Raw genomic sequence first — 12,852 nt, 5'->3', positions numbered from 1 at the left:
TATAAACTTCAAATCTGGGTTGTGTGATTCGTGGTCGGTGTAGAACTGTGAAGGAACAGAACTGTACTAACTCTGTGACGGTGTACGCTGGGAAAGAATACCCAGCCTTTCTTCTATTTAACAAACATTTGAGCAAGATGAAAGACACCTGGTCCCAACTCCTAATTTTTATATCCTAAATGCAGATTTAGTTTCTCCTGTGTGTTATGTTACTATCCATCGACCATAGTTTCATAAATATCCGCTTAGAGTAGTTTGCCATAAAGTTTCTCGGATGATGTAAATCGAAACAATTAAATGTAAAATTAATGATAAAAGTAACAATGATCAACTTTTTAGTTTGTCCCGTGTAGCTGAATCAAATGGACTTTCAAAGTACAATGTATTTTGATCTATCAAAATCCACAATTCTAACTATCCATCCTTTAACCTGGTCGTGGCCGACGTTCTCACGCTATCTGTCACGTTCTAAAGCAACAGTTGTCCCGTTTTTGGTCAAACGAAAATCCAGTTAAAACAATCCCGCCCTGCGTAACCAAAAGATAGAAATATATGTTAAAATAACTCCGCTGTTTGCTATCTGTGGTCCATCAGTTTTTGTGGACGACTGGTTTCCGTACCAGGGTTTCACTGGCCCTATTGACAGACAGTTGTTGTATGACCACCACTGAATGGCACAACTAATATAAGTAAATTGGGACAAAATGGACAATCATTTTGTTTTAACTTCATTCATTTTATTTTACTTTTTTATTTCATTTCATTTTATATTATTTTATTTCACTTCACTTTATAATGTTCTATTCTATTCTACTTTATTTTATTTTATTTAATTTATCATCATTATATAAGGGATTGCTTACGGTAGTAAGATTTAGACTAGTTTAATGTGTCTCCAAGAACGTTATGTAGACGTTACCACGCAATGTATAGCGGGAACTGATGGCGCACTTAAGCAAATTTATCAAAAGGAGATTAAACTGTGCAATGGCTCCTAAAGACCCGGTGCACTTCAAGTAGAATTTACAGGGATACACTTTAACACAGAAACACTAATGGAACACTGGTTACGCAAACACGTGTGACCTAGTGAGACAACATCTTTAATTAGTATGCAAAACAAAATTTACGATAAGTATTGCTCCATGATATTTTTCTCAGAATTGCCCTATTTTGCTTCAAAATATTTTATTAACATAGAGAAGTTAGTGAAACAATTCGAGAAATATTGATATACATGTAGATAATACGTCTAATATCACCGATATCAAGCACGTATGGGATGTTAACGAGATAATGCTTATAAAAGAAGCACCATTGCTAGGCATGTGATATCCAAATAAATCGTCATTCTTTAGGAATCCAGCAACACTTTTTAACAAGACACTCATGTTGGCCACTCTATCATTTTCAGGCGCCTGTCTTTGGGTCCGTATTCGGAACATGTTCGCCAGCAATCACCAAGATATGCATCAGTCCGATTCCACGGTGGAGACCCGAGCTGAATGCTCAATTATCCAAACTCTTTGTGTATCGTTCTTATACAGTCACTGTTCATTGGAAGAGTTCAGATTGTAATCACACGACACGTTACCCACTGTCGACCACGACCCGACCAAAAGCATGTAAAACAGTGGAATCGCGTGCACGGTTTTAAGGTGTACCCTTGTCTTCGGCGCTCTCGTGTGCTTTGGGCAATGGTAATGATTGCTCGCAACGAAAGGCGTTGTTTGTCTTTTTGTCTCCTTTTTGATGGTATCGCCACTCTATTGTAACCGAAAATGTTGTATGCAGATGGCTTGGGCAAAGGTCTCACTCATACCTACGCCACGTTTCTGCTAAAACCGCGATTCTTTAAAAACAATCTTCTACGTGAGAAGTGCTAGTATTTAGAACCTGCTTTTCAGCTTTATAAGATACCATCTAATTTATTATTTGGCCAGTGGTCTCAATGTTTGGGGTCATCGGACATGGTTATCGAAAATAAAAAAAACACATCAAATACAATATACGTTAACAAGCACTAAATCTGATACGTTAGGGTGCGGTTAAAAGTTCAATTGGATATTTTCGCGCCAAAACCAGTACACACTTATTGCAGCTATGCAGATAAAGCACGAGATCTAGGTGATGCACAGTATCCTTTGAATTAAGTCGTAATTAATTAAACTTTGTTATCCGTCACTTTAATGGGTCTAGAACCAGGTTCACCTTATAATGTTCCCTCAGTAAGCTTAGATACCATCAATGCTTCCGATGGTCTTCGGTGATCTTAAGTGGTATGTTCACCTTGAGATAGAAACATTATATGTTTTACATTGTCTAACACCGACTATCCCACGCCTGAGTTCGATATAAATATACAACTCACGCGCTCAACATTTTATGACATAGACAAACTATTATTATTTTTTCACCATTTCCTATCATCTCGATATGTGTTAGTATCAAACATCAGATATTTTCCTATATAACAAAAAAAGAATTTTGTTTAGTGTGTTCCAAAATACGTCGTCTGTGCAAAACAATATACATATATTATCAGCATATAATTGCCAAAAGAAGCAATCCTTTAAACGAACATATGGCAAAATTCTCATTGTTTTTAAGTGATATTATTTAGATGTTATTATTTTGTAGAATATGATTGTGTCGAGGAGATGAATTACTCTTTGTTATTTTGAATACGGTATTATGTATGGCTTGTGTTGCGTTGCTAAATTAAGGTATTATACAATGTTAACCATTATATTGTTGTCAAAATATCGTGATACACACATATATATTATGGATATCTGAACACGTGTGTGTTAAATATATCTATAAATGTTTTTCTTGTGTGCCTAGAATGCTTCTTATTAACATGTACTTAAAACCATTTTTTCTCTAGGAATACGACAGATTATTGGATGATGATTGTGCAAAATAAAAAAGCTTTTAAGAAAAACAAGGGGAATATTAAAAAGGTTAGCATAATTGTTCATTAGAATGAGCCACAACTATTTGGATCTTATGGTAAAATCATTCTGAACATACCAACAATTTTCATCCGGTTGGTCTGATCTTTCAAGGTTACGGGAAAGCCAAGTGTCATTTTTAAAAAATCATCTTAACTTCCCTTATATGTCATTACTTGGCAGAATATTTGAAATATGATGCTGTGTTATCAAACCATCAGGTTTCACCTGTCAAAAATATAGGTGGCTAACATAGGTCATCATTTACCCTTAAAACACAAGTAAATAAAGACTTGTCCTGACACATGTAGTTTTTATATGCGTCATCTGTGCCCCCCTTTGTATGGTTTTGCACGCTGGTACGGTAGGCCCTACTTTGTTAGTTTGGGGCGGAATTTTATTTTCAGTTAACGATATCAATTTAGTGGTAGTTCTGATATGTTCATTAGTTGAACAAAAATGAAAACATTTCGACAAGTGTATTTTTTTTTTAATTTTTCATAATTGGAAAACTTGTAGCAGTAGTGTGTGGTCATTGTGCTCTTTGTATTTGTACTTACTAAAAGAGTGATTGCGTGCATTTTAAATCTAAAAAGTCTGTTGAATGTCCAGTGGAATATTATCGTTGTCCCAAATGTACCATATGGCGTACGGTCCTAGATATTGTACACTTTTGAGTAGTTGACGCTGTTATCGCATGCGGTTTTCGAACCACGTTGTAGAGTCATCCAGTTTTTCAAAATGATTATTATATTAGTGTGTAACAACGTAAGCCATGGCATTTATATTACATTACCGTTTAATTACTCGCCCTGTAACATTTCATTTCATATCGGTAGCATACATTTGGATCCATGTTGAAAAACAATACACCATCAAATACACAAATACTCTGCACCGATTAACATGTCAGCCACTGCACATTAAATATAGCATAAGTATTAACAGCGTATGTCTAAAGATTAAGTACATTCCGGCGTTTTGGCAGAATCACCTGCCCTGCCATCGTTTGTTCATTTGTGCTACAGGCCCTAGCTAATATATTCATATACGCTACGCACGGGTTACAAACGCACCTGCAAACAGCGTATTTAATACGGATTATTTATTCAAATGGTATTTTTTTCTTTTAACAACATGTTTTTAGCTTAGGTTTTAGCAGTAAGTGGGATAACAAACAACATATATTATGAAACCCACAATATTGCTCCTTTATAAAAATGGGTGGGGGATCTTATAGATGATACAATTACGCCTTAGCCCAAACCTAGTAAGTTATCGATAGCTGGACGTTTTTGCCCAGTACTGAACTATTTGCAGGGGTATTTTTAAAAAAATCTGTTGTGTCCCTATCACGTCATCCGTCGCCTCTTTTTAGAAACCTTAGTCATCATCTGTCACATTCGAGATGTGCCTGATGTCATTATGAGAGAGAGAGAGAGAGAGAGAGAGGGGAGGACTGCAACAAAAACCAATGAGATTTCGGTTGAACGACTGCATGTGCACATGTGTAAACATATTCTCAGCGTCATGCATATGTATACATAGCTACAGCTAACTGTATTTTAGGTATATCAGTAAACAAAAAGTCTGATTATGAATCTTTTTTAAGTAAGCAATGATCTAGCATTTAAAAAATCCAAGATTCCTATCAAAACTATGTATAGATCCTGAGAAAATAAATAAGTTATTATAATGATGCATCTTTGAAGATCTCAAAAAAAATGTGTCATCCTATCAAAGCTTTCGTTCCACAGGGCTTCTTCAGGGATGCATCTTTACGACAACTTATTTAAAAACAATCCAGAAACGCTGAAGTGCGTACGATCACCAAACGAGAAACGTCCATTAATCAGTCAGTAAAGGCAATAAAAGGGAAGTTCACTTGCGTTCATTTACCAAAAAAACCAACACTAATTTCAATCGGCACGTTTTACGGTGATATTTCGCTAAAGAAGAAGTCAAAGAAACTCGTTTTATGGCGAGAACAATCCAATTGTGTAGAATGAATTCTTGACTGATGACAGACATTAGATAGAGTTCGTTATCCTCCTGAAATATAGCCATGCTCATGCCAGCATAACCGTCAATTCATCTTACCATCTTACAGATGTGATTTACTGAATTTATTTTCTGTTATAAAAGTAACCGCGAAATTACACTGGTACGTATAACGTTAAATGTTTAGTTGCATTTAAAATCGCGTGTATAATATGTGCCAATACGCAAAACCGTACCAAAGATAGCTAAAATATGCCATGACTTTTTCGCCCTCCGTTTTAAGAGTGCACTCCCGTATGTTATTTATTTCCATTGATTGATTTATTTATTCAACTTTATTTATTGAGGGTGAATTATAGTAAATTTAAAATTAATCTTCCTCCTGGCCCTCATCGTGTTGACGTATAACTTAATTCCAAATGTTTATAGAAATAACAAATCAAACAAGATAATTTCCTCAAATACAAATTTTTGTGCTTTATACATATGCATTGACATTATCAGTGTGGCTCGTTTTTGTCATGTCTCACGTACCCCGCTAACAGGAGTTTCTGAAATGCTATATGGCCATTTTTCTCTTTGGAGAGAGAAGAGAAATACATTCACTGGTGCTGACAGTGGCTCTGTGAGTCATTTTAAGTTTAACCTACTTTTTCGAGGATTTCATGAGGAGAATTTAAAGAAAAATCAAATGTTGTGTCTTGTGTAATCGACATTTATTTTCCCAATACTAAAAAATAGATACTCTCATCGAATTCCGCGGTTTACAAGTATCAAATATAAACCATCGCTTTACATTTATTTAGAGAGCTTCACAGTCACGTGTTGAAATGCGACAATGAAGCAGGCAGATAATTCCAAAACTTCAAAGGGGCGACGAAAAGAAGGTGCAGCTTTTAATGGAGGAATATGATAAATTCATCACCTGAATCACGCAGACCGGTATTGTTATCATTATTCTTACAACACTTTTTGTTATATCAAAGAAAAAACAGTGAAAGTATCAAGGATGCCGTGCTAAAATTCTTCTTAAGGCAACTCTGTATATTTCTCAGTAATCTAAATTGTCACCCTCAAACCAATTTATCATTCTGCAAACTCGCGCCATTTTTTCGTCAGCACACTTTTCATTTAAATAGGCGTTTGCTTTTTGAACCACACATCCGAACCTAACCACGCTCACTTAAACTCTTAAGTAACAGACATGTTTTCATGTTTACTATTTTGAGAGCTATGGCCATTAAATAAACCACTTAAAAGTACCAGCCACGTGCGGGCCGTATAGTCTATATGGGACACGTTCTAATCAAACCCAGCTTCGGAATATATTGCACATTAAATCCACATCCAGGACACAGTGCTATTGCAATGAATGGTATTTTCAAATATTTAGCCCGCCTGGTGGCTACCTCCTCCCCCAACCACACCGAGACCTTCAATTTAAAGATCAAAGTAAAAACTATTGCATATGTAATTACCATTTGAGAACAACGCACTCAAATGTTTGACTACAGCAAATGCCAATTTTTCTTGGAGCTGCACGCAGAATATACAAAAGAGACAAAATAAACGTAAATAAGGACACGATTTATTTAAGGTAGCCCTAAAGATTGACCACAGTTTCTATACCCTAAACCCACCAATCCAATTATACAACCTAACATTGTTTACCTAAGTCTGAGATCTATTTTACTTATAATACAGGATACGTCGTGATGTTTGATACCAAGAAAACCATCCATTTTTGGGGAGAACAAGTAAAAGGGAAAATAAGATAGAATATGAAAAAAATGTTGTTTACAAGGACAGACTTGTCTCATGCATATCGTCTCAAAATATAGAAGATGAACACTATAGAATCTTGGTTTATAAATGCCATTTTCGGGCTTTTCCTGGTAAAGGTGTCTCTTTGCAGGACATTTGGTACTCCGAATTGCAAATTGGTCGTGAATATTCAAGAATTGCTCTTTGGTAAAATAATGGTATGTAGTCAAAGACAGTGACATACTTCGGGACACGTTGGAAAAACAATCCCGTGGCTTAACATCGCCACAATTATTTCAGCAATTTGGTACCCGAATTTTGACACCCTAAACCTGGGTAATCGTTCCACACGTGATACCTTGGCAATTAGGTATACAAAAAGGACAAAATCATTCAGCCATTTCATAAACATAAACATGGTTATGGTATCGTGTAAATAAGGTATAATTGGAAATTATACCTTGGCAATTAGGTATACAAAAAGGACAAAATCATTCAGCCATTTCATAAACATAAACATGGCTATGGTATCGTGTAAATAAGGTATAATTGGAAATGTGTTTGTTATCAACATCGGACTCAGGTCATTCGAGTCCAAATAAGCGGGACACATGTAGCTGTGGAAAAAAATGGAGTGACGACAGCAGATATTCGTATCTCATAGTTTCGTGGATGCATCTGGCTGCGACCAGGAGTATTCACTACTCAATTACTTAAACATGGTACAAACATGACATTATGTAACGCGTTAACCCTCTCGTTAACGCACTGCCGTCAATTATAGACGGCAAATTTATATTTAAATTACATGACCTACCACATGTTATTTGTACTTTTTTTCTTGCTGAAATACATACCTTCAAAGGCTGTGTTAAAAAAAAAGACTGAGAAACCGACTGTGGGCCTCTCTCCGAACCGGCCTTATTATTTGGCGAATAATCCAACTGATTACCTTAGTCAATCGACTCACATAAAGAACTCAAAAATATCCTCCATCGCTTTTTAGATATAAAAAATAGTATACATAAAACAACTTAATCATTTGGACCGTTTAGGACCTATTCGGTCTGAGTTAGAACACGTCTGAGCGCGCCTTGTGCGACCAGAAACAACGATTATCTGCACGGGGACTTGATGACTGTACTCTCTGTTGACTATGTGGAACATGTAGGGTCAATTAACTTCATATTGAAAATATACCCTCCATACTTATCATATTACCAAGCATGGTTGTTTGGTAGTTAACCAGCAGCTCAAGTGTTTAAAAAGATATTAACTCAAATTGATTTTAATCGGATGATTATATGGTTGGATATTTGATAGAACATTTGATAGAGGGCAGAGAAAAATGGGTCAACAGTGCCCATGGATGATACATGACTTGTCGTGAGAAGTTAAGATGGGCGTTTTAAATGTGTGCGTCTTATTATATTTTGAACACGTACCTATAGAACTTTGAATTATAGTGAATTATTTCACGCAAAATTATGCTTAAAACGCATGTAAAACATTTTCGAATTACATTGTTATATAGATATATATTCTTTAACCTGGGTTGCTAATAATGGGGCCAAATGAATAAAAAAAGCATTCAAAACTGGATCATACTTCGATGTTAGTGTGCATTTATAATTATTACCATTATTCAAACGTATTTTATATTTTCAATATTGTAATTTTCATTTCACGGAAACAACATATCTTCTGGGTAAATATTTAAGGACAAAACTGGAGGTGACAAAATTAATTTTATACAAACCTAAGCACAGGGGTACGTCACAGAGGCAATTTTCTGTCTACAGAAACGAAAAACTCAAAACTTATCATGTTATTAGACGAGGCACTATTCAGTTACAAAGTGGACTTATACTTTCACTCGCCCTCAACCCCCCCCCCCCCATCCCCAATCTGTCCACGCAGATGATCTATATTATTAAAGAAAATATTAATAACATTTCTTCTCCATCTTTCCCTTCCCTTCAAACACCTCGTAATCCGAAAACGAATGTGTACGGACACATTGACGTATGCACTATCATGAATATGTGACAAAAATAAAGATGTTCTTCGATTCAAATGTGATTTTAAAAAGAAATTAACGCTATTGCAGTCGTTAACGTCAGACTGTGACCATGTGACACTTAATCGTGCTCCCTGAAGTTGAGATATGATGAAATATTACAGCTTGGTGCGTCATTCTTTATAAACTGTTCAGGTAGCTTTTATCACTACAAGCACTTCAGCATCGAGAACTACAGTATACTAACTATATCAAGAAAAGACGCCTTCACTAAGCAGATTTTTCATCAAATATGACTTAGTTTTTACTAAAGCTTGATTTATATTTAATGCATCAACCTATGTAACCATAACAAGTACGGAAAGTAAATTTAATTTAATATTGACTTTGCCAGGTGTTTCATCCAAGCATTTTGTATTAAAAATAATGTATACATTGTAAATTTTATAAACCCGTTTGAGTATTCAGATATTAATTTCGCTTTGTCTATGAGCCCTTTCATTGAATCTATCTCATCTTGTTTCACTTGCAAACCACCACCTCCAGGAATAACAAGGCAGATTTTGATATCAAACTTTAACTTAGACCAGATAGAATAAAGCTTACATTGTACGGCCAACAAGACTCACGGCACGGGACCGGGGATTAAAACCCTTCACTTACGAGAGACTTAATTATAGCCGTAACAGCCCGATCGCTATCTCGTGGCGAGATGTCGCGGGTGACGGCGAAAGGGATAATTTGTGGCTCGGTAAGTACCGGCTTTGTGGAGGCTCGCGACTTCATTCCTTATCTCTCCTAGTACCTCAAGTCAACTCGGGAATGCCTGTCAACTCGTGTTGGCCGATACAGCGTTGGCATTGTTCGAGAGAATGACAATTAAACATGATTTGAATTTGAAGGTATGCATGTTGTTTCGAGTATTGTAAGAAGATTCAAACATGAAGGCATAATAAAATGCGTCGAGTCCGTCGGTTTAAAAAGAACTACGCTAAGTTCACAAGCGTGCTGTTAAGAATGGAAGCGATGTTAAAGAGAAGATAGTTTACAAATATCAATATATAAATTAAAACAAAGTAGAGAGAGAGATACATAGATGTGAAACACTTAATATGAAAACGCGCACCGTGGTTTTCTACATTATTAAACCAAATGAATTAGGAAAAAGGCTTAGTATTATTTCACATTGTTAAATGTATGCGAAGAAATTCTAATTTTGTAACGCATCCCTAAAAATATGGCCTTACAAAATTCCCTCGGGGTACCCAACTTAACAAGCACAAGGTGGACTACAAAATACAATACTTCGCTTGTGTATATCGTGGGAAAATAAGTTACTCGAGGAAAATGACGGTAGTCTATCATTAATTCACCCATTGCGTCGTCTTCACATGGATCATAAATAAACCTCAATTTTTATGTTGAACCACGGTGTAAATGTTTACAGTATTAAGATTGATACTGGTCTACGATAATGATAACTGAACATGCCATAAACTGGAGAGTATGAATATATATGGAGACATATTTACCTAGTTTTAGAGACGTTTTTATGCAACCGGTGAATCTGCTGCCGTCATTTTAGTGTTGCATATATACGCGGTAAAGGCTGCATAATTTGGCTATTTCATGTGCGGTGAATGGTAATTTGTATCAATACAATAATTACCGCTTTTCAACTTTAGCGTGTTTTTATCGAGTGGACTTTTCGTAGAAATTAAATATGAATAACGTTTAATTCTGACATAAAAATAAAACACATTCCATTTCAACTAAGCTCCAACTGAAATCCTTATGACAATTATTATGCGAAAGTCCTCACTAATATAAATAGTATTTCCCTTTCACCATTTTTCAAAGAGAATGACAGAAATTCTGAGCAATGGTGACAACTCATATCTTCGTGACAGATGGAAAGGTTTTTATATCTATGATTGCATTTAGAAATATAAAACAATCCCTGGTCTTTGTCATAGTGCCCCTGCTTTAAATGAACCTAACGCGTAGGGGGATTAGCATGAAACGACTACCTTGTTCTTTGTGTGGTAGGAATATGAGCCAGAATTAATATGTGCATATATCAGGTACGCCAGATTCAGGATGGACGACGTAATTCAAATAAATGGCTAGAAAATAGTGAGGTTAAAATGGACACTTTCAAACCGGGAATGGTATATTATTGTTTTTAAAATGTTGTTATAATGCACAGTGTATTTCAAACTACACACGCCATTTAGTGTGATAAACTATTGGCAGGTTTTCACAGGGAAATATAAAAAAGCAAAAGTGTAGAGTAAAGAAGTGTTATATTCTCTTGCCTTTGTGTCTGTATTGTTTAATATCTGGACTGAAGAGACATTGTGATCCTTTTTAAATTCTCTCACCTTTCAATGACCTGTCTAGTGAAGAGTTAAGTACGTCGACACGCCTATAGCTTAAAAAAATTGAAACTGCTCTGTTACACGAAAAGCTGCTCATTTAAATACTCAATTTGACTTTAAAAAACAATAAATAATGATACTGAAATATTTCCAAAGCAAGGACTGTTATTAATCGTGGTGGTCCTTGCGGCCATTTGATAAGAAAAGAGAGCAAAAAAATCTAAGCATTAGGTTCGTGAACGCATACACTGGGACTGTCACCAAAAAAAACGTTATCTTTCATCTGTCTGTGACACATTGCAGAAGGCGTAAGGAATAACTAAAAATTTGGAATCTGCACCCTTTGTCACAACACTAATGTATGTGTCTAGAAAGTAGCCGTTTCTACATCTCCATAATTTTTTCTTTCGCCAGCAATCAGTTTTCCCCCCACTTAATTGACTAACTGTGCGTAAAAATAATGGCAATTACTTGGTTCTAATCACTGTAGTTTATCATACTGGGCATGCAGTTATTGTGGCTAAGGGTGGGTGTTGCTATATATGTCAGTTTTATTCGACGTTGGTGCTTCAGACGCATGAAATATAGGCAAACTATGTGTAAATATAAAGTAAGTAAAAATAAACGACGTACCTCTGCAACAAAGGTTTATTCAAACTCCGAGTGGATAGTAACTATTAGTTATTGCATTCCATCAGTCCCATTTTAAATATTTATCATTAAGTTTTATTAATTATTGGGGTTTTTTGTAATTATACTGATCTGGAGAAAGATTGTAATATTTCAACACGTGGGGTATGAGTCGTATACAATAGTGGACTTACAAGCAATATTAGTCTATGTATATGTTGATTTCTTGATAGCTTAATCGGCCATTATTTATGAATTTGGCAATACGTTCATAAATTATTAACATTCTAAATTATTATATTCATAAACTGTAGTTAGGCATGATTTTAGAAAATGAAGGGGAAGTCCTTTTAAGAGTAGGTACCACTAAGAGCTGGATATATTCTAGGGGTAGAGGTTGAATATATCGACTGACCGAGATTCACATGCTTAGTAATTTCGCTAATAAATTCTGGCTGGTGAATTAAGGTGAATTTCAGACAGAACCCGTTTTAATAAATGGACATCCTGGAACCCAAAACAAAATTGCAGGCATTATATCCTGTATATATTTAATATACTGAAAATACACTTGAGGTACCATGGCTTACCGTGTCCAAAATGCATCTTCCGCATCCATGGGTAGATCTGGGGCTGCGAGTAGTTTTGCTGCGTTGGAAGACCTTGCTGAGACGGCGGGCTGTGACTGCCAGACATCCCCTGCCCCTGCCCGCTAGGGTGCTGAGCCGAGGGCTCGCTGTACGCCCTCTGGTAGCCCGTGGGCGGGGAATACCCGCTGGGTGAGGGGGAGGAGAGACTCCCCCGGGACATGTCTTGGGACCCGTTAGGCGGCATACTGCTGCCGCTTGACTGGTGAGGAAGCACCATCGGGCTCATGGAATGGGTTGTGTACTTCTGCGGGTTGTAATAGTCCGTACTCGGCATGCTCGTCATGGAAGTGGAGCCGTAGCCGAAGGCCGTCGTGTTTCCCGGCGGTAAGTATCCTTGGGAGCCGTAGTGGCCGAGCTGAGCACTGAAATCGACGGCGGGATTGCCCACCACCCCTCCTCCTCCTCCTCCGTCCTGCTCACCCCCCGGGCCAACCGGCCCATCCCCCTGG

At 36.7% G+C, this 12,852-nt stretch overlaps 1 protein-coding gene across 1 annotated transcript in view; it reads left to right on the top strand.

Moving 5' to 3' along the window:
* Nucleotides 1-3,254, top strand: part of LOC147760669 (uncharacterized) — a 65,959-nt gene extending 62,705 nt beyond the window's left edge. Inside the window, exon 3 of the mRNA XM_087016434.1 lies at nt 1,415-3,254. Coding sequence (XP_086872560.1) covers nt 1,415-1,578 — 164 coding nt within the window. The 3' untranslated portion in view covers nt 1,579-3,254. The remainder of the gene's footprint in view (nt 1-1,414) is intronic.
* Nucleotides 3,255-12,852: the final 9,598 nt, after the last annotated feature.

Source organism: Lingula anatina, chromosome 7, assembly GCF_051362555.1.
Source record: "Lingula anatina isolate TDL-2025a chromosome 7, LinAna3.0, whole genome shotgun sequence".
Classification (NCBI taxonomy): Eukaryota; Metazoa; Brachiopoda; class Lingulata; order Lingulida; family Lingulidae; genus Lingula; species Lingula anatina.
Note: the sequence above shows the minus strand (reverse complement) of the source record. Positions and strands in the feature narration are given on the sequence as shown.